The sequence below is a fragment of the Trichosurus vulpecula genome, chromosome 1 (genome assembly GCF_011100635.1).
Source record: "Trichosurus vulpecula isolate mTriVul1 chromosome 1, mTriVul1.pri, whole genome shotgun sequence".
NCBI classification, from domain to species: Eukaryota; Metazoa; Chordata; class Mammalia; order Diprotodontia; family Phalangeridae; genus Trichosurus; species Trichosurus vulpecula.
Window position 1 is genome coordinate 236,695,472 of NC_050573.1, and position 23,568 is coordinate 236,719,039.

The following is a 23,568-nucleotide window of genomic DNA, read 5'->3' on the forward strand; positions in this document are numbered from 1 at the left end:
GAATAAACGGAAAGAGGAAACTGCATTCAATTTATTCAGTTATCAAGTACTTAACTACTGAAGCCAATAACATTTTATCCAGAGCCCGTTTTATACTGGCTAAACTCAACTAAGAGCAAAGGAGCACATAAGGAAAAACGTGATAAATCAGTCAGTCAAAAAAGCACATATGAGTGCCCACTATGTGCCAGGAACTTTGCTGAGTGCTGAGGACCCAAAGAAGGACTTAAAAAAACCTGCCCTAAAACACTATGCCAGGTTGTCTATAGGATGGAATGATAGACTCTTAAGATTTGGATTCAAATTCTACTTCTGACACTACCTCTGCAGGTCACTTAATCTTTATGTCCCTCAGGCAGTTCTCTGGAACCTCAGTTAAGTCAGTCAAGCTCCATCTATTTTGGTAAAGGGAGTTCCCACACTGATAAAGTCACAATATTCCCACACACATGTATGTATTTACATATATATATATATGTACAAATGTGCTGTCCCTATTCAGAGATAAATCAATACTGTGTGTGTGTGTGTGTGTGTGTGTGTGTACAGTGATAATCTTGGGGCCACAATGATAAAAACATTCTATAGCAACATCTCCTCCAAAGTTTTCTTTGTAACTACCTGCTTTCCCCTTCGCTCCCTCCAGACTTCCAGCAGACTTTTACTATAGAAGGGAAACAGTATAGAGTAGAGAATTTAGATATTTTCCCAGGCTACAATACAGTTTGGATTGGGAAATATTAGTCTATAACTCCCCGGAGCTGTAATTAGACAAAACAGAACTGAGAGTCTGGTGCAACCATGCCTATCAGGAACCACATTTTAGGTCAGCCAATATGGAGCAAGAGCAGAGGTTGTAAAAGATATTGAATATCTTGCCCTTCCACTGCTCCAAGGCAGAGCTCAGTAACTGTGGAAAGGGTTTTAGGTGACCTCCTTCACCTCTAATACTCCATAGATTTCCTATCTACAAAAGTGGGAAGGGAGGAAAGAAACATTTATTAAGTACCTTCTGTGTGCTAAGTGCTTTAAAAATCCCACTTGATCCTCACAACAGCCTTGGAAGGTAGGTGCTATTATGCCCCACCTTACAGCTTAAGAAACTGAGGCAGACAGCAGTAAAGTGACTTGCCCAGGGCTACGCTGCTGGTCAGTGAATGAAGTTGGATTTGAACTCAGGTCTTCCTGACTCCAGGTCCAGTACTCTATCCTAGCTGGGAACTGGCTTTAAGCTACTGATAAAGTGCTGAGTTAAGAAAATGTTTTGTCAACTATTTTACCAGCACTTTATCTTAGATAGGATTCTTCACAAAGCAAGCCACTATGTGGTGCAATAGATAAGAGTACTGGGCCTGGAGTCAGGAAGACTCATCTTTCTGAGTTCAAATCTGGCCTGGGACATTTACTAGCTGTGTGACCCTGGGCAAGTCACTTACCCCTGTTTGCCTCTGTTTCCTCATCTTGTAGAATGAGCTGGAGAAGGAAATGACAAACCACTCCAGTATCTTTGCCAAGAAAACCCCAAATGAGGTCATGAAAAGTCAGCCATCGCTGAACAACAAATTCACAGAGCAACCCATAATACTTCTATTTGCATAAAGACTGCCATCCTGAGACATTTTCTAAGAGGCCAGTCTGGTCAGGGCAGGCAGTCAAAAACAAGGATTGGTCCAGGCTAATTGGGGTGTCTATCCCCTTTGCTGATTAGAAGGTTAGGGAAAGGAAAACAAAAGGAAGCAACCACAAGCATGGTAACTGAAGAGGGATGTGGCCTGCTAGAAGCATATACTACCTGCCTTAATTTAGATCCAGGAAAAACCCATCAGGTCATTGTGGGAGGCCACGAAGGTTGGGTCAGTTTCGTACTTGCTTCTGAACCAGTTCATTCTTCTCCCATCTAAATATTCACAAGGCTCTGGCAAGTTCTGCTTCTCTGAAGGGATGCAGAAATGTTGGGGCAGAATCAAAACCGGTGTATGGTTGGGGTGTGTTGTGTTCTTTCCCCTGCTGCTTATGTAGTCAGGGGAAAGGGAGCCCGAGGGCCAGAGGGGAGCTCTCTAGTCCCAGCTCTGGGATTGGATGGAAAGAAGAGGTGTCCCTGCTGCCTGCTGTTGGCTCATGAGTATCATCTTCCTGGGCTTCAACATGGACTGCCTTTCAGAGTCTTGCTTTATACTGTGTTCTCTCTCTCTTTCTCTCTCTGTTTCTCTCTCCCTCTCTCTCTCTCTCTCTCTTTCTCTCTCTCTCTCTCTCTCTCTCTCTCTCTCACTCTCTCTTTCTCTCTCTCTATATATAGATATATATACATATATATGCATTACACATACATAAATATATATTATATGTATAATATATAAATACTCTATATATATACTCTCTTTCTCTCTCTAGATATAGATACAGATATAAATATAGATATACACACTCTCTATACTCTTTATCTAGGCCAAGCAGAGTCTGGAGTTTTTCTAGGGGTGACAGATAACTCAGGAGAATGCATGTGGGGATATAGCTGGTTATTTTCCTTGTGGCCTTCCAGCCTCCTTGTGGGGTCTTCACTTTTTGGGGCGTGGGTGTCTGAGAGTGAGGAGAATCAGAGATCTTTTCAGGGTGACTACCTGATGACAACTTGGATGACTAGGGGTGAATAGAGGAAAAGGAAAATGTCATTCTCAGGGTAGCAAAGGCTAGGATTAGAGTCAGATAGTCTTTTCCGAGGAATTTTTCCCAGGGCTAGTGTGGCTTTTGGGCTTTGGGCCTGTCTTGGCTTTCCAAAAGAAATCCCTAGTCATTCAGTTAAGGATAGAGAAAACTTCTTCCTCTGTCTTTTAACAAAGTATAAAGTACAACATTGAAGTGAAATCTGGATGGCAGAACTTCAAGAGAATGTAACCGTTGAACTTAATCTGGTTTCAGCTGGGCTTAGTGTTAGTCACTACTGCTTTATCTTTCTGCTTCTCTGTGAGGATGCTCAGGGGCCACCGAGCAAAGAACCCAATGCATGCTAGGACAGTCCCATTTTGCCTTCAAGAAGCAATGATATGCAGCTACTGAAGCAAGACTCTTCATCACCCATTCCCTACTCCTGGGTGCCATCCTTACAATGAATATAACATCCTTTTAACTTCATAAAGTCTCTTGATTAGCTGGCTCTAAGATAGTAGCCTTAATACCACCACCACCACCCCCAGCCATTTGTTAGACTCCCATTTGTAATTTCTCTGTGTTAACAAAGAGCTCTTTAATCTCAAAGCTAGTAATTAAGAGGAGTATTGATATTATGGCTAATCATTTGTGCAATGTTCTTTCAGATGTGATTTTGAAGACACTGCTCAGTATCGGGCTTCTGCTATGAATGTTAAAGGAGAGCTCTCAGCTTATGCTTCCATCGTGGTAAAGAGTAGGTTTGCCAGATTTTTTATTTCAGTTGCTTATCAACATATATGCCTATATGCATACATGTACGTCTGCACATATGCATTGCATTTTTTCCTGGTGATAAAATGAAAAGTGCATGGTGGTGGTGGTGAAAGGACATGAGTCATCTTCCTTCTTTTCTCCTGTCTCCTCCAGGATACAAAGGAGAGTATGATGAGACTCGTTTCCATGCTGGAGTTTCCACCATGCCCCTCAGCTGTAAGTTTGCTCAATTTCTCCTTCATTTAAAATTCATCCAAAACCCTAAAAGTAAACTGGTAGCTCAGAGTTTTCAAAAGGGATATGATTGCTAAATCCCACATTGAATTGAGCCCTTGGCACTATTATCATCGGATGTCTATGGCTTTTATTTGTTGAGATTTTGTTGGTTGGTTTCTTGCTTTCTCCAAGGTCAGCAGAATTCCATTATAACTCTGGTAGTGTTGGAAGGCAAAAAGAACATCCCCTTCAGAGCTTGGCTGCATTGTAGTGAGTGATGGTCGGCCATGGTGGCGCACATCTGTAATCCCTGTGACTTTTGCTGAGGAGGTTGAGGCTGGTGCATGACTTGAGTGTGATAATTGTGAGCTTCAGTAGGGCTATGCCAATTGGGTGTCCACACTACATGTGGCATCAATACCAGGAGCCCCCCAGGAGCCACCTGGCTCCCTAAGGAAGGGTAAATTACTGAATAGTTACTGTACTTCCAGCTAGAGGGGTGGGGAAGAGAGACAGGGACAGAGACAGAGACAGAGACATGGGTGGTGATAGGGATTATTCGGCCTACAGTATATCTGAATCTATGGTATACTATGACTTTTTTTAAAGGATTTCCCTGTAGTTAGATGTATAGAGATAGAAACTGGATCTGTGATTTTATTGGTACAGGAGCTCCCAGGTGAGAAAACTACCTCTATCAGTGAAGAACAGCATCTTCTTTGTGACATATTGTTTTGGAGCATTGCATAGGGGCATTGAGAGGTTAAGTCACTTGCCCAGGGTCAGTTAGCTAGAACACGTTAAAGGTGGAACTTGAAGTCTTCTTGGCTTCAAGACCAGCTCTCTAGCCATACTGCCCCCAGACGAATGCTGGATGGTTTCTGTTTTTTTTTGTTTAATGTTAAAGGATGGACTTGATGGCCTCGAGGAACCTTCTGGCTCTACATCTATGGTCCTCTGATCTTTGGGATGTTGGTGTCTAGTGAGCCTTTGAAATTTGCTTCCCCTCCAAACAAGTAATTCTATCAGTCTTATCAAAAGCTGCCCTGACTCCTTTGTTCCTCTCCTATTATAATTCTTGATTTCATTTGGACAAAATAAATGACTGAGTTTTTTTTGTTGTTTTTTCATTGTCATTTTGGCTCAGTTGGTGTCACCCCATATGGCTTTGCTTCCAAGTTTGAAATCCACTTTGATGACAAGTTCGATGTATCTTTTGGAAGAGAGGGTGAGACAATGAGTCTGGGCTGCCGTGTTGTTATTAGCCCTGACATTAAACACTTCCAGCCAGAAGTTCAGTGGCTCAGAAATGGTGAGTATAAATCCTGATTATGTCTCTTTAGCACTTCTTCATAAGCAGGTAAGTCAATGCTGGTTTTCAAGGTGTGGCCTCACAGCATGAGAGCAGCCCCAGAGAAAAGGCAGTAGCTTAAAATGAGGAATGGACAAGGTGAGAGTATGCCTGAGCATTTGTTACAAACCTAACCTTATTTGGCTCCAAGTCTAAACTCACAGACTTTGTAGAGCTGACAGGTCTGATAAATGAGTCAGGGACTTAAGGAATTACTCCCATCTCCTTTCCTGTGAGTAACTACCACTATAATCCAGGTCTGTTTTTCTAGAATTTTTTTTAAATTCTCTTTAGGTTGCCAACAAAGTGTTTTCTATTAAAATCAAAGAAGAGTCCTTGAAAGGTTTTTTGTGTGAGATCTATAGGAGGTGTCAAAAGCTGTGATTTCATCAGTATAAGGAACCTCTGGTATGGAAACTTCTTCCTGATACAGATCAGTAACTTGGTCACCCAGCTAGTAGGTGTGAAAGGCAGAACTTGAATCCAGTTCTTCTGACTCCCAGGCCAGTTCTCTATCCACTTCACTGTGTAACCTCTCTCCTTGATAAATATTGCTCCAGAAATAACTCTGTTCAATGATTGTAGGAATACATAGAGCGTGAGCCTGGTGTGCCCAGGAGTAATCATTACCGTTGGCCCTTGAGTGAAATAAGCTTAGAATTAGGGTTAGGTTGTACCCCTGAGGAGAAGGAAAAGGGCAATGGCAAACTCACCCTGGGGGTCAGGATTGCAGCAATTGTGGCTTTCTAGTTTTCCCTTTTTATTTCGCAAAGGTCTCACCTCTGATGTGTGTCAGTGGTGTTTTCCCCAATCTTCCTCATTTGCCCAAGGATGCCTATAGGACAGGATGATTAGTGGAGATAAAAGGTATTGTGTTACTCCTCCTTCCAGACTATACTTGGAAATCTTTGAGCATTGTAATTGGTTGAGGGAGCAAAGAAGGGAGAAAAGGAAAGGCAAAGAGAGTTTTACTCACCCTGTAGCTAATTCACTAGTTCTTATAAAGTTAGGAATCTGCTCTCAGAACCTTGTCTGGACTATGAAAAACTTTCCCAGAATCTAGGGGATCTTCCCTTATATAAGTGGCCATAAGTTCTTAACAGGCTTCATGATAAAACACAAAGGAAGGGTGACAGTAAGTTCTTACATGACCTAACTTTCTGATTTAACTCATTCTCCTATCTCATATGCCAGACTCTAAAATATGCTATAGGTACAATAAAAAGATTTACGTTATGTTCCTTTGTCCAGTACTTCTAGAGTATCTTACATTTATGAAATGAAATATTTGCATCCATGAGATAAGCCAGAAAGCAATTATGAATGAAGACACGCATATGCATACATATATATGTACACACACATCTTTCTTTTCTCTTTCTCTGTCTCTCTCTCTGTCTTACTCTGTCTCTCTCTCTTTCTTTGTCTCTGTCTCTCTATCTGTCTCTCTGTCTCTCTATCTGTCTCTCTGTCTGTCTCTCTCTCCCTCCATCCCCAGCAAGTGATATCAATTCATTTGTATTTACAAAGGAAGGCTGACTCTTGCAGTTATGATAACTATAAACCAGACATTACAAAATGAATTGTGAAAGTTATGGTTTAGCTCGCTCTGCTGCATGAGGTGGCAGATCCTTGAGGCACTGACATAACCAAATTGGTGTGGTCTAGAATTCCCTAGTCTCACTCTGATACAGTGTGGATTGATGAATACCAACATTTTAATAATATATTGCTATAATCTGGGGGAGTTTTGTAGATCACCAAGTAATAAGTGGAAAGAAGTATAAATGTATTCTTTTTATAATTTAATTTGATTTGATATAGTAGTTTTCTTATTTTTAGGTTATTTTTAAGAAATTGATTTTTAAAATCTGATTTTTTGTGGATTATTAAAATAAAGGATATATCAATTAATCAGCATGAAGATAGATTAAGAAAAGATTTCAGACTGCTTTAGTTTTATTCAAATTTACCACTGTCTTAGTCATTGCATCTGAATCATTCCTATAGTCTGTGTGCAATATATGACTGTAAAAGATGGCTCAGGGTCAGCAAAAAATAAAACTGTCTTTTCCTTCTGCTCACATACCTTAGGCCATAAGAAAAACAGAAAAAAAAACTCTTTCAAGTGTTTTCTTCTAACTATGTCTTTTCAGAGGCATCAAATGTGTGACCAGTAGGCTACAAGCAACCAGTAAAACTCGCTAGTGTGGCCTGAACCAGATTAAAATGTAATTGGAAAATGTTTAACAAATAAATAAAAATACAATACAATATAGCTATTGGTAATTGGTCATTTTCTAAGTCAATATGGGGCTTTCAAGGATCCTTTCTATTTGAGTTTGATACCACTGCTTTAAATAATCACCTAATGCCATAGTGTTTCAGGCCTAGAAGAAAGTAAGGATTTCATTTTTCTAAATCATTTTATGACAAATTCTTTGAAGTCTAAAAAATTATGTAGAAAAATATTGTTATCAAAGCATGTGATTTAATTCAAACTTCAGGATTAATGTCTAAAACATGTATCACAAATCACATTTAAAAACATGAGGACATTTCTCTACTAGTCAGTGAAAGAAGCTAATGGACAATTCCCACCTGCTCATGTTGGCTTTCTCTACTTTCAGTTTAGAGAGAGAAAAAATTATTGGCTTTCAGGAAAATGTCCTCCCTACCCAATTCAATTTGCATGTAGGTGAGAGCAGACCCAAGAGAGTCCCATGGATACTCTGAGCCTATCAGATGGTTCAGTGATCAAGGTAATGATGGGAAATAGAAGATCTGAAGAACATAGCACTGGCCCATTTTCTCTAACTTTAAAGTATGAAAACTTTTTACCTTTGGAGATTTCTGTGAAATTCTTAGAAACTTATTCTGGCTGGGCAAGAAGGATGTTAAAGACTCATTCAATCAATTAATCAACCAACCAAGTAACTACCATTTATTAAGAATTACACATGAAGGTACTGTCACAGAATATGTAATGCTGACCACCCTGACCCCCATTGCCCGAAGGCTAGATGTGTTAGATTTTTGCCATTCTCCCTGCCAAGGTTCTCTGGTAGAATGAGCTTCTAGGGTGAAGAGTTTTCTATGGCATAGTAGAGAAAGTCTCAGGGAGATGAGTCAGCTGTACATCAACTAGGTCTGATAGGACATGCAGTATTCCATACCTGGAGTCTTCTTCTCCCTAGGGAATTCTTGTAGAAACCCAATAGTGTGTGACCATAAAGAAATCAGCTCTTCTGCTTGCATTCTTGTTTTTCAGGGACACTTGTCTCTCCATCAAAATGGGTCCAAACACAATGGAGTGGGGATCGAGCAACATTGACCTTTTCCCATCTCAATAAAGAGGATGAAGGGCTCTACACCCTCCGTGTGCGGATGGGAGAATATTATGAGCAATACAGTGCATATGTCTTTGTTCGAGGTAAGAGATGATAATGTTAATGCTGCTGATCTCAGTGCAATTTGCATATGTTCAAATCTACAGTAGAATTCTGGTGATGGTCTATTTTAAGGAGCTCTTTGAAAATACTACCAGGACATGTGAACATGAGAAAGGTGGAAAGACTTTTGCAATGCAAGCCACTAGTGCAGTTACTTGACGAACTATCACCTATGGAAAGCCCCTGAGTCACTGCCCAAAGGTGGATTCTTATGGCTTTTATCATAGCCTTCCTTATCCACCAACTAACTAGTAGTTATATTACTAGTTCAGCTCTCTATAGGTTCAGTGGTGATATAATGAGTACTAAGAAGAAAACAGAAGTCTTAGCTTGTAAATGCTACAACAAATTCTTCCATCCTGAGCCAGAATTAACATCGAACAGCTGAGTCTTTGCCCCAGGTACCAACATCTGGGAGGCAGAATTAGATTTCACACACACCCCCCCCCCCAAGAGAGCCACATCTTTGCCCTTCTTTCCTTCCCCTTACCAGACCAGTTGCCACCCAACAGTGTTTCATGTCCTTCCTGTTATTCTCCTGGGTCCCATCTATCCACTGTATACAGTAACAGCAATATTATTTTAAGAACAACTTTGAGTGAATAAGATATATTGACTACTATGAATACCCAAATTAACTATAAAGAATATATGAAGAAAGATTCTGTAAGCATCCAGAAAAAGAACTGATATATAGAAGTATGTATAGAATAATTTCACACACACACGCGCACACACACACACACACACACACACCCCTATTTGTGTCTAATGGTAGCCATCTCTAGGGAGGGGAGGCAGGGATGAAAAAAAGAAAAATTTACGCAAAGGAAGAGCAAATTATACATAATAGATTGTGTTGGTAAACAAAATGGGCTCTTAGCACTCAGTTCAACCAAGTGCCCTCGAAGAGTTTGGCCTTTGTTTCCTTGATTAGATTAGGAGTCCTTGGTGACCTCCTTGCCTCAGGGGAGGGCCTAGTTTACATGGGTTTGAGTGGCATGTTTGGGACATCAGAGGCTTTTAGACCATGTGGGTTTAAGTTGCCTCTTTATGACAATTCTAGGTCACGTGGGTGAGTCGCATGTGTGACTCACTCCTGACCCTGAAAAAGATGTAAAACCAGGGGTTGGCTTTCTCTTTTTCGGAGCTCTTACCCATAGCCATGGTGGCGCTTGTGACTCTGGGCCAGCCCTTGTTATGAGCTCCCGGGCTGAACCTAGATGTTGGTAACTATGAATTGTATTTGGTCTGTCTGTTGATGTTTGTAATTTGTTTGTATTTGCTCCAAAGTTCAGGCTTTTTCCCCTGAACTAAGTGAATGATGTCTGTATGCTGAATTACAGTAAGCTTGTCAACCCCTTAACGTTGCTTTCCTTACAAAAGCAGATCAAAAGAACCTGGGCTTTCACAGTATGCTGATAGCGTGCTTGTTGTTGGGCTTGTGTTGGTCTTTCACCCCCACAACAGCTGCTAGCCAGATTGTTGAAACATAGATTTGCAGTTTCATGTGCAATCATCTTTTTTATTATACTACATTATGTAAATGCTTATGTTATTCCATAAATTAAAAAATTTTTTGAAACAATTGGGAAAAAGAAAGAAGTACATGACAGTGCTGCTTTCTCATTCTCTCCACATAGTAAACTTAGGATCATCTAAGGAAGGCAGTAGGTTCTGATAGCTACCACCTCAGCCCCAAAAGAAACTCAACCCTAGCCCTCTCCAGTACCTAACCTATTGTCTCTTCCCTTTGTACTGTGTCCTTTTGAAATCCTCTATTATTAATCTTCCATTGATCCTAGATCTCTACCTCTCACATTCCTTCCATCTTCTGGGGCTCCCTGAAACTTAGCTTTCTTTTGCAGACATTATACTTCTTGGCACTCTCCAAGGTTGACAGCTATTTCTGACACATTCCCTAACACATAGAATTAGAAGAAGGATTTGGTAACCTCCTGGCTCCAAAATGTCACTTTCAGACTGCTCTTTCCCACCATCACTCACCACCTTAAAGTTTACTTCCAGATCCTTATTGCCGATATCTAGGGATCTCCAGTTCATTCCCTCTCCTTCCAAAAAAGTTTGTAACCTGGATCATAGTCCTACCCCTTCTAATTACCTGACTTTCCAGTTCCTTGACTTGTTCAACTCCCATGAACTCTGTCTCCACTCTACCTCAACCGCACACAGGAGTGGTCATACCTTTAAAACTTTTCTCAATCCTCATCCTTCTTAACATCTCCAGAGCCTTTGAAACTGTCAATCACTTTCTTCTCCTAGATATTGTCCCCTCAAGGTTTTCCTGACCCTCTTTTCACTTGGTTCTTTTCTACCTATCTGGCCATTCTTTTTCAATCTGCTTTGCTAGATCTTCATCCAGGTCATATCTGCTAACCATGGTTGTCTCCCAAGGATCTATCCTGGGCCCTAGTCTCCTCTCCTTCTATATCTTGCTTGGTGGTTTCATCAGCTCCTATGGGTTCAATTATCATGGCTATACAGGTGATTTCCTGATCTAAATATCCAATCCTACTCTCTCTCCAGCCCCACATCTCAAACTGGATATTTTTATAGGCATCTCAAGCTCAACATGTCCAAAATATAACTCATTGTCTTTCCCTCTCAATCACTGAGTCAAAGATATGGACATTTTAGTCAGTTTCTTTGCATAATTCCATATGGTTTTCCAGAATCGTTGGACCAGTTCACAGCTCTAGATTGTCAGTGGACTTGTCAGATAGTTCAACAATTCCGTTTTCATCTTCTATACATATATTTTGAAAATCTAAGTTGTTTAGTGAGTTCCTTATGGGCTCATCCATGTTATTTTATTTTGATAACTCTTTTCATCCTCATCAGATTTATTTCTAACACTGGTAAAAATAAAAACACAGTATACTCTGCATGGGTCACTGGAAAATTCCTCTTGCCTTTTGTAATTGCTGTAACTGAGATTCTCAGTTCTCTATGACTGTTGTTAGCTCTTGTGGTTGACTCTCGTGGCTAATGGTGGACTAAGCCTAAGCAGGCTTTTCCATTCTTTCTCATGACATGATATTACTTGTTTGCTTGCTTGGCAGCATGGTATCTTCATTAGCATATTCTTGCTAAAACCCTACTTCAAAGAGAAACTGTCCTCAGCTGTTGTCTGAGGAGGGGAGGTCTTACATGGAAATCCAAATTCCAGCCACCTTTCACCCCTTCTTTTCTCTTCTTTCCTCTATTTGTTCTGACTTCAGGACTTGTACCATGTTCTGCTTCTCTGCCTTGCCAGAATTTCCTGCCTCACCATTTCCCCAAAGTTTCCATTTCCTCTAAAATGCCTAGTTTATGCCAAAGTATCTTCCTCAATTGCAAAAAAGCTAGCCAATTGTCTTCTATCTTCATAGGATGTTTCCAAAAACATTTTTTTCTTCCTTAAAAAATACTCTAGCCTATTATTTTTCATTAATACTAAATCTGGCTCAGCTGTTTAAGGCAGCTGAGGCTTATGCTACTAATTCCAAACACTCTTGTTTTCTTGGATCTGTGACCACAACAAAAATGGTGCCAAGGCAGGCCAAACTTCACAGGTACTGACAACAGCCTGGCCTGTACTGTGTGCAGAATAAAAGTAAGACAGGAATTGTGGAAATTTGAAGTGAAGCCATGAACATGAGTTTGCAAACCCACAAAAGAGGAAAAAATGGAAGCAGTCATATGCTCATTGGTTCCATAATGATTCTAAAAAGAGTATCTTGCTTATTTTTGCTAGATGCTAATACAAGTAACTCAAGGCACAAACAACCCAAAGTTTCAATAGTCACATTAATTGTAAATTTAGCAAAAAGAATAAGGCTTTGATACAAGTTTTTCGCTACATAGGATTTATTTTGAGTTAGTTAATTTTCTAAAACTTTGTAACTAATGAGCTGCATGAGACAATCTATCTAAATCATTCACTCCCTGACATAAAATGGGACTAAATTTGCTTTTAACTTGTATATTTTTGTCAGTTACAAAATAGCTACTGAGCTACCATGAGCTGCATCTGAGAATTCCTGTTCGACTACTGAATATATAAGAATATCTAATTGTTTCATGTTTGCTTGTCTGAGATTTTACAATTTTAGTGGTACTCATAGGAAAGTTTCATGGTTTATAGTTTAAACGATTAACATTCATCAGTACTATATGTGTGTGTCAGCAGCATGAGCTTATGCACACTACTTCTACTTGTCATTAACCAATTGGTCTTTGGAAAAGCCAAAAGACTAGATGCACGTGGGCAATTCAGATTCACATCTGTAATTCCTAAACATCTCCAATTATTTCTTTTCCCTACCTAAAGTCCTGCCCATCTATGCACCATGCAGGGGCAGGGCTCACAGAATAGGGTAGCTAAAAGTTCTCTAGGGTTCAGGTTAAGAAGTCTCTCTATGTAGTCCTGTGGACTGGAGACCTGTTGACTGACAACAGACCTGGGTCAGGGCAAAAGCCCGGATTTGTCTGTAGCAAAGACATGAGCAAAAACAAATTCTGAAAGCACCAGAGACAGAAAGGGATGTCTGTATAAGGAAGGGAAGTGGGCTGCAGAGTTGGGCAATAGCAGGCTCCAAGAGGAGAGATGAATATCAGAGTCATGGGCCAAAGCAGTAAATAAGCAACATAGGAAACAAGGCAGGTCAAGAAAGGGTTCTGGAGCAGCTGCAAAGAACCCAGAACAATTTTTTGCCATTAGACAGTGAGGAGCTTCTGTGACCATTAAAGCTAGGACACAAAGTCCCCTATTTCCTAATCTTCCCAGTGGGGTGGGAGGGGAGGGAGGATGGTGGCTGGGGGTGGAGTGCTGCTGCTGCTGACCTCTTCAATCTCCCAAATGATATGCAGCTTTGTTTGAACCTACAGTGGATATGGCAAATTAATAAGCCATGACTGTGTCCAAAAAGTCACCTGACAACAAATTGCAATCTTTTCTTTTAGCGTAGCTCCACTGAGTCCTCAAAACAATAGAGCAATAATAACAAGCATCTATTTAGTACTTATTATGTGCCAGGAACTATATTAAAGGGAGGAGAGAAGGAGATACAGAGAAAGACAAAAGCAACCCTATCCTCAAGGAGTTTGTATTCTAATGCAGGGCCACATTGAAATAAAATAATTATTTGAGGACTGCACAAGAATAAAAAATATAGTGCACTAATAGAAAGTGGGGGAACATGGGTCATCAATATGACAGGCGAAGGCACAAAGTGCAAAAGCAAACACAAAACAGCAAAGCAACAACACAACAGTATAAAGGTAGGTGCATACTGACTAGTCTGCATGGTACAGACAGAATGCATCCCACAGATCGACTGAAAATTTCAAGCGATATGTTCCATCCATAATACTGCTTAAAAATACCAAAGAAAATTAGCATCAACGAGAATATTTATTAGTGATGGAATTAAACAGTCTAATACCCATTCCATGCAAATTATTATTTTATTTTGTCGCTCGTGAAAATTAAAAGCCACATAAAATCGCACTGTGGGCCACATGCAGCCTGCAGCCGTATTTTGGACAGCCTTGTTCTAATGCACAAAATGCAAACAATTGTGTCCTAACAAGGTATACTGGATAGATTAGAGATAATCTCAGAGGTAAAACACTTATACTAGGGAGGATCTTAATGCAAGACTTCTTATAGAAGGGGTGGTTTTATCTAATTCTTAAATGAAGTCAGAGAAGCTAAGAGGCAGAGATGAGAAAGGAGAGGATTCCAAGCTTGGAGTTTCTTGTGTCAGACACAACAAAGAACCCAGTGTCACTGGATGTTAGAGTAGGTGGAGAGGAGTAAGAATTAAGAAGCCTGGAAAAGTCGGAAGGGACCTGCCTATGAATGGCTTTAAGAGCCAGGAAATTTGAGAAAGACTTTAAACAAATATGGCACTCTGCTGAAATCACGGGTTTTTGGTTTCTTTGTTTAAAAACGTTGTATTTTATTTAATGTGTTATAAAAAGATAAATTGTGGTATAGGGTGAGATTTTAGTGATTCCAAATTATTTTGAAAGAAACCAGTCTGTATTGGAGATCAGACTGTGTTGGAGATAGCATACATAAAGCACTATATAAACTATATAAATAAACTATATAATATAATATATAGCACTATATATAAATTATTGGTAATAGTGGTAGTTATGCAATAGTGATATAGAACTAGAATTCCTAATTAATTAGTTAATTCTGTTGTCACCCAGTTCCTTCGCTTGATATTCTTTTTTTTTTTTAAATGGGGAAAGCAGGATGCTGTTCCAGAGCATGCTAATCTTTTTCTCTGTTCATCACACCTGTGGGAAGCTTGGCCATTCAAATCAATAAAGCCATATTCTTGGAACCACCAGCCACTTGGTGGCAGTATATCAACATTAAAGGACTAGTCTTTATGGCAGATAGGAAGTAAGTTGTTGGAGACCTAGCCTTGTAACTGGAAATGAGCTGTGGGTACAGTGATGGACTTAGAATCAAAAAGACTTGAGTTTGAATCCCATGTTAGATTCTTACTAGCTGTGTGACCCTGGGCAAGTCAATAATCATTCTGAGCCTTGGTTTCCTCATATGTAAAAAGGAGATAATGGCACCTGCCTGGTAAGAGTTGTTGGGAGGGCCAAATGAGATAATACACATAATATACTTAAGCACTACATAATGATGATGATAATAATGACTAGTAGTAACAAAATAATTAGACATGCTGGAGTGAAATAGAATGAGAATCCTTAATTTACATTGTTCCCCATTACCCAGCTCTTCCACTTGAAATGTTTCTCCTAAACCACCATTATTAATGCAGTTTTAACCACATAAACTTCGTGAGTCCTTAACTCAACTACTATTCATCTGGCCCTATTGTCAAATTAGTCAACTCCATACCAACTTCAACCCAGAAACCTATCTACACTATCTATATCATTTACATTTATATTTATATCCATATCTATCATATTTACAAAATCTATATCCATACCTCTATATCTATACATCTATATCAACATAGATATAACCATAGCTATATCATTTGTATCTATATTTAGATCTGTATCTGAATTGATAACTATACCTATATCTATCTATACCTATCTATGCATCTAGATCTGTATCTATGTCAACATCTATACCTATATCAATATCTATTATATCTATATATACGTATAGGCATAGATATATCTATATTGATCATATAGATATATCTATATTGATGTAGATATAGGTGTAGATTTAGATATCTATGTAATAGCTATATGTGTTGTATAGATAAATCTATTCATGTTATATGTCTATATAACATATATAATATATAGATATAATCTAAATCTATACCTATATCTATATCAGTATAGATATATCTATATCATCTATACCTGTATCTGTATCTGTATTGTTGGTGCTTTTGACAGTTATTGCTTTCTTTCTGTTCCACAGATCAATTGATTTGTCTTTATGATTGTGGTAACATTAGGGACTTCAAATTTAACAATCCTTGCTCTACCCTCCAGCAATCTCAAATTTTCAGGAAAAATTAGCTCTCCCTCATGAAGAATGTATACTCCTAATCTATGGTATTAAGAACTATCACATTTGCAGGGATGTTATTTTCTGGCAGGTTATTTAAACTCCACCGCTGTCACAGTCATCTAACTATAGCCTTAACCTTGAGAAATTTAACTAGGACAAGTTCTAGCTCATTCCTTGGGCAAGAAATATTATGGGAAAGATATACATTGAATCTATAATTTAATTGGTGTAAGGTGTAATTCCCAGGTGAAGAAACTCCCTTTACCAATACAAATTGACACCTTTTCAACTCAGAATATTAGAGTGAAAGAAATAGATATTTTGTGTCTCAGATGACCATTTTAACATTTTCATCGGGAATTTCTGGATTGCAAATATCTGAAATATGTGCGTTTCTCTATAATTATCTGAAATCCAAAATATTCCATTTGTACCTCAGTACTCCTATAGTCAAACTACTCATTTTTGAGCTTACCTACAAAAATTGTCAGTTCCTAATATAATATATATCATTTGTCTTATAATTAAAAGGTACTTGAGAGAAAAAATGAATTAAAAACTATTAGCTTGTATAACTGGGTATATATTAGAGTATGAAAATGGGTATAATGCCTTTGCCGTTGAGCCAGAGAGGAACAACAAGGGTGTATGTTTGAGAAACTTTACATTAGCACTTGATTATATTGAGGAAAAATGATAAACAAGAAGGTGGATTTACCCTAGGAGGGCAGCAAGTACATTGGGTGTGGGGAGAGAAGGTATATGAGAGCATGAATGAGTGTGAGAGTATGTGTGTACAAACACACAAAGAGAAGCCAAGAATCTGGTGATTTTTAAGGTAATGCGCTGGTTACATTAGTTTCTAGGCCTGAGCTGGGCTGCCAAATGGCCTTCTCTAGTTAAGCACTGCGAGGTTGGGATTTGCTCCGGGACACTTGGCCAGTATGTGTTAGAGGCAAGACTTGACTTCATTACATAGTAGATAGAGAGAGGCACCATATCTCCTATGAAATGGATTGAATTCATTCATTTGACAGGTTTTTGTTGTATGCCTACCGTCTTCAGACAAAGTACTAGAATATTGATGTTTGTCCTTTGTCCTCAAAGAGAACCATGACATCAGGAAGGTGATGCAATGACTTGCAAGTGAATTGGATTTAAGTGAGGCAGGGCTGTGCAAAGCCACCAACCTCAACTTTCTGCTCCAGAGCCATCTGGGTCCAGTGGCAAATACATCAGGACAACTGGAGATGGCTCCGCTGTATTGAACTTAGAATGATAGTGAAATATAAATAAAAAAGCAAAGAACTGGGAGGAAAGAGACAGAGATTTCAGTCATGGTTCTGACATGAACTTGATTTGAAACTTTGCTTTATTTTCTTCATGTGTAAAATGATGGGATTGGACTAGATCAGAGACTTTCAGAGATGGGAGGAATCTTGGAGCTCATCCACCTTGTTTTACAGATGAGGGGACTAAGTCTCAGAGAAGTTAAGTAATTTGCCACAGTCACATGACTGGGAAGTGGCAAGTTGCAGCCTAGAAGTTGAATTTAATTTTTCCTGATTTTCCATGTTACTGTCTTTCCACTAGGACCCTCTCTAATATCCTGTGGTTTGAACATTTCTGTATTGTTATGAAACATCTTCCCAACTTAGAAAAAGTCACTCAAATGCAAAGAGATCTGAGGAAAAGAAAATGTTTGCTTAGCTAAGATTGTTCTCTCTTGAGTGTGTGGCTCCTTGGTGTCTTAGCTCCTTGTAGCTTGTAGAGGGAATTGCCAGGACAAACTGGCAAAAGGGCTACGGGTCCCCAGAGAAGCCAACTTCAAGACTTGAAGCTTTTTGCATAGACTCTTTGGAAAGGTTACAAGTTTTCGTTTCTATTTCCTCTTCCCCTGAAAACACAATCCTAGCTCATGACCTCAACTGAGCCAGGACTCATGGCACTGAGTAAGCCCCTATGCAGGAGTATCCTATTTCATAAACAGTCACAGGCCCAAGTACAGTCCTAGACTTTTGCTATAATCAGGTCAGATAAGCTTAGATGTTGGTATTGCTTCAGAACAAAACTCTTTTCTTAACCATTCTTGGCTTTTAAACATTTTATTTAAACATATGTGTGTGTATGTGTATGTATGTATGTGTGTATCTTCCAAAATCAAAATGTCAACCTTAGGGATAGGTAAAATTCCAAGGTTCAAAAGCCTGGTTTGCATATGCTTCCAGAAGGCATGGTAGGGTTATTTGTTTTAGTTGCCTTTTTTATTTCTATCATCTGAGTTATCAAAATTACAAAACTGTATCCAACTCTGAGGCATGTCTCAACTTGTATTGACCAATAGGAATTCTTTTCATTTACTTGAATACTTTCCGGCCTCCACTGAAGTCCTACATTACCAGTACATTGTTATAGTACAACAGTAACTATAAGGCACTGAGTGTTATTCCAGAGTACAATATTTGGTGGGCTTTGCTAAGGTGGAAAGACTTCAATTATGGCCTGGTTATGGTCTGTTTTATAAGAACCAAGCTGGTTAGATTCAAATAAGCTTGTCAAAAGGTTGACCACACAGTGAGCCTTTCAGACACAGCAAATCTCAAATACAACTGGAGAGGAGGCATCCTCTCTAAACTCATAGTTCATTTAAGTCTTAAAATAAGCTTCCTTGATAGGCAAGGCTTGCTTGAAAAAAGCCAGCATCAGGTTGTTGTTTCTATGTTTCTACACCTTATATATTCTGAATATATCTATGTGCATACTACACACACACACACACACACACACACACACACATACACACACACACATATACACACATGTTTCTACTGACAGAATGAAAGATCCTTGAGGGCAGGGACCATTTCATTCTTGTCTTTGTAACCCCAACGTGTGGCACAAAGTAGGTGCTTAATAAATGCTTGTTTATTGATGGATTCTAAGAGAGATTGAAATGTTGATTTAAAGTAAGCATTTCTTCCTAGAAAAGAAAGAGTAAAAGCTCTTACTCAGGGATGCTCTCCACCATAGGTAAAAAGGCTACAAGGTTAAAACTTGGCATGACAGGATATAGACAAGAAATTTCAATATATTTGTTAATGCATTAAAAAAATGCCCATAATATTAAGAAGCCTTTTGACTACAGATGGGTTTTGATTAGCATAAACAATGACTCCCCTGAAGTGGTCATCTACAGAAGCAGCTAAGTGGCACAGTGAGTCTGGAGCAGGAAGACTTGAGTTCAGATCCAGCCTCAGACATTTATTAGCTATGTGATCCTGGGCAAGTCACTTAACCTGTTTGCCTCAAGTTTCCTCACCTGTAACAACGTCTACCTCCCAGGCTTGTTGTGAGGCTCAAATGAGATAATAATTGTAAAATGCTTAGCATAGTGCCTGGCACATAGTAAACGCTACATAAATGTTAGCTGTTATTATTATTATCATTATTATTTGAATTTGCCCTATAATTATCTAAAATATGGTCATTGGTTCCATTCCAGTGGAAATATGCAGTATGAGTTAGAATAATGTGACACTTCAGGGGTTTCATTATTCACATTAATGGACCTAGCTGTAATTAATGCTTTTGGTTAGATTTAGAGTAACCTGGAGAGAACTTTAACAGAAATGATGTCCTTTCCTATATAGATGCTGATGCCGACATCGCAGGAGCTCCCGCTTCCCCCCTAGATGTGGTTTGCTTAGATGCCAACAAAGATTATGTCATCATCTCTTGGAAACAGCCTGCTGTAGATGGAGGGAGCCCAATCCTGGGCTATTTCATTGACAAGTAAGTCAGTGTTCAGTATGAAGTCATTTGTAGCCTTTTGAAGGACTCAGGGAGTCAGGAAGACGCATGTTTAATTGCTTATGCTATCCGTATGGGAAGCATTTTTATTTGACTACCTCTTGGTTACTTAAATAGCCAGTGTCAAGCTTTCTAAATACAGACTTTGACTCTGATTCCCAATTCAAGTTACTTCGATATTTGAATACAGAGGTTTATAACCTGGGGTTGATAATGATGAGAGCAAATGTTTATGTAATGATGTAAGGTTTGAAAAGCACTTTACATATGCTAACTTATTGGAGCTCAGTGAGGCTGGTGCTATTTTATAGATGAGGAAACTGAAGCACAGAGAGGTTAAGTAATAATAATAATTAATAACAATGATGATAATAATATTCATATGGCATTTTAAGGGCTTTTAAGGTTTGTAAAGCATTTTATGACTATCATCTCATCTTATTCTCACAACAGCCCTGGGAGGTAGGTGCTATTATTATCTTCATTTTAAAGATGAGGAAACTGAGACAGATGGATGTCAAGTGACTTGCCCAGGGTGACATAGCTAGGAAGTGTCTGAGGCTGGAATGGTGCTCACATATTCCTGACTCCAGGTCCAGCACTCTATCCACTGTGCCACCTTGTTAAAGAGCACCTGAGGCAAGATTTGAAATGAGATCTTCCTGATTCCAAGTCCTGAACCCTAGACACTGTACCACCTAGCTGCCATGGTCTACAGATAGATTTCAAGGTGATCCATGAATTTAGATGGGAAACATATATATATATATATATATATACATATTCACATACATACATGTCTCATGTATACACATATATGCACAGATACATATATTTTTATTTTCACAAACCTTTAACTGAAATTTAGGATTTCTTTAAATTATGAATTTAAAAATTATTCTGAGATGGGGTCTATAGACTTCACCAGATAGGTCAAGAGCTCCTACTTTAATAGATCGGTGGTCTCATCTGTATAGGTGCTCTCTTCAAAGAGTGCCAATCACAAACCATCCTTAAGACCTGATACTATGTGACCGTTATTCATAGCCTCCCATAAATCCTCAAGAAACAATCCATTAAACATGCTGGATGCCTTTCTTGAGGGTTTTGGTTTTTTTTTAAACATTCTACTAGTACCACTGTAGCACACAGGCTCTCCATTGTTCACTATTGCTGCAGTCTGATCAGACATTTCTTGGATATTGTATTTTACACAAAGTCATTATTGATAATAAATTGGTAATTCATATCCACTTGTCTCTCTAGTGCCCTTCAAGGGACTCTCAATTTTGATTGTTTAGATATCACAGTCTTCCATGTTTCATATCCATATTACATCGCCAGGATAATATTGATTCAAAAGGATGAGCTTTTGTTTCTGGCAACAGCTTGGAGTCATAGAAAGAGCTGTGTACTTTCCCAGATGAAATCCAAACCACTCTTTTCCTCCTATTCCATTCTGGACCCAGCTGATCTGCGGTGCATGTCCAAAACATGTATACTGAGAGACTAACTTAGTTGGTTATATCATCAGCTGGACGTGTAATTTGGCAAGCATTCTATAAATCTGTACATTTAATTGAGGCCACTTTGAAAATTAAACATCTGGATCGGGTGTCAGAAGAACTGGATTATTTGCTATGTGGCTGTGGGAAGGCACTAACCTCTCCGTATCTCAGTTTAATAAGCACATAAATCTATATTCATATTATGCATGTAGTTTAAATATAATTACTATATAGTTGCTAAGAAAACCTTATACATGACATGGTATTAATTTGACCCCAAGGGGGAAAATGTGTTAGTATTAAAGTACTACTATCTTAAATGCTTAGATATCTTTAAGCTTATTAATAGATCTTATATCTTACAATAGCTGTATTTATGCAGGGCAAGTGAAGACCTGAGAAATCATCTAATTAATTTGATTCATGTAGACAGCAGAACTAGATTCTTTTTTTTCAGAACTAGATTCTTAGTATAACAAGATTGTTTTTCTCCCTTTTCACAATTTTAAAAGCCAGATTTATTCAGATTGGTTTTTTTTTTACGAGAAATGTATAGACTATGTCATGGTTTATGCCAAGCAAATAAAATACCGTCTTTATCTTAATGTGCAAAAAGTGCTGCCATCACTGAAACCTGTGGATCTACAAACAATTTAAGTTAGTTAAATTAGTTACTTGAAGTTAGTTAAGAATCTCTCATACACAGCAGGGACTGTGTATTAGCAACCTTTGGCCTGACTTTATTGGTAATTGCCAACTTTTATCTTAGCGAATTAAGGACATTATGTACATGTTGTCCTCCTGCTACCTTAGTCATAGCATTTTCTTGACCTTTGCAACTATCTCTACACAGGAATTCCCTTCTACTCATCCTCCCCCAGTCTCTGGTTCTCTCCTTACTCCCAGAGCCTGTTTTATGGCTGGTGTCTTCTTTGGGATAAGAGCGGGTTCTCTTTCCTTTTCCTGTCAGGGAGTAGCAAGAAATTGTCACAAGGATTGTAGTAAGATTTTGGCTGTCACCGAGGAGGGATGGCCAGCCCCACTATGCCTGTTGAGAGATTGAGAGCCTGTGCTCACCCCTTGACATGAGGTGGCCAAGAACTTTACCTTTTCACCCCTACGCTCTTTTATTTCCCTTCTCTGGCAGCCACACTTGGTGCTTTATATAGCAGGTCTTGGCTCCAATGACATGTGATGGCCTGGTTACTTAAACAAGTAGAGAAGTTGTTTGACTACTTTGTCCTTTAAGGCACAAAGAGGCAAAAGAGGAATGAGGATCAGAAGCTCCACCTCAACTTTTGCTGCCCTCTGGAAAATGTCTTCCTGATCTAGCTATCTGCTGTGCTAAGAACGGAGACGCAGAGGAATACACTTTAAAAGTCAATCCTCTAATCTTTTACTAGAAACGTTGGCTTTAAAGGCTGAATTGATCATTAATTTACAAAATTACCAAATGAGGGTAGGCACACCCAATTATTTAGATTCTGTCTGGGAAAGACCATGATTGAAGGTGGGAAAAGGGGTGGCAATCATGCTTTAAACATAGAGGATATAGCGATAAGCCGTAGAAGGGATATAGAGGCAGATGGCGGGGTGGGGGATGGGATAGTGAAGGAAGGCAAAGAGTGTGAGGAAGAGGATGGGGAAGGGGAATGGCAGCGAATATCACTCACATAACCATGGATTAGAATTGGTAGCACTAGGCAGCAGGGACCCAATGGAAATGGAAGAGTCGGGGGAGCAAGGGGGGGAAAGAGTTTGAGGTCTCATTTTTATAGGGTTTGGGGGAAACCAACTAACGTTTATCTGCGCCACCTTGGGGTTAGTTCATTTGTTGTTGTTGTGCAGTGATTTCAGTTGTGTCCAACTCTTCGTGACCCCATTTGGGATTTTCTTGGCAAAAATACTGGAGTGGTTTGCCGTTTCCTTCTCCAGCTCATCTCACATATCCAAATCATTTCAAACTTACCAGTAAAATTTCAAAGTCATCTCAAAGTTATCAGCACCTTTTTGATGTTTTGCTGCTCCAGAGTCATGGAGGTCTGGATATTGGCTGGAACTTACGTATCACAAAACCAGAACCCTGACAGAAGCACCTAGATAGTTTCTGCTGATTCAGCACATACTATCAGGATGTGAATTTTGGTTAATATAGGATATAATAGGATATAATGCTCTGATCTTTGGGATGGTTTGTTTGCGACTTCCAAGTTCCCCTTTAGAATCTGATTTCCTGCTATTGCCCCCTTTATACTAGCTACATATAGA

General features: G+C 39.1%; 1 protein-coding gene across 2 annotated transcripts in view; it reads left to right on the forward strand.

Annotated features, from left to right (window-relative positions):
- Positions 1–23,568, forward strand: part of MYOM1 (myomesin 1) — a 174,916-nt gene that overhangs the window by 46,388 nt on the left and 104,960 nt on the right. For both annotated transcript variants that reach the window (XM_036760648.1, XM_036760654.1), the window contains 5 exons: positions 3,312–3,400; positions 3,574–3,636; positions 4,784–4,948; positions 8,259–8,420; positions 19,633–19,774. In XM_036760648.1, the coding sequence (XP_036616543.1) occupies positions 3,312–3,400; positions 3,574–3,636; positions 4,784–4,948; positions 8,259–8,420; positions 19,633–19,774 (621 nt within the window). The remainder of the gene's footprint in view (positions 1–3,311; positions 3,401–3,573; positions 3,637–4,783; positions 4,949–8,258; positions 8,421–19,632; positions 19,775–23,568) is intronic.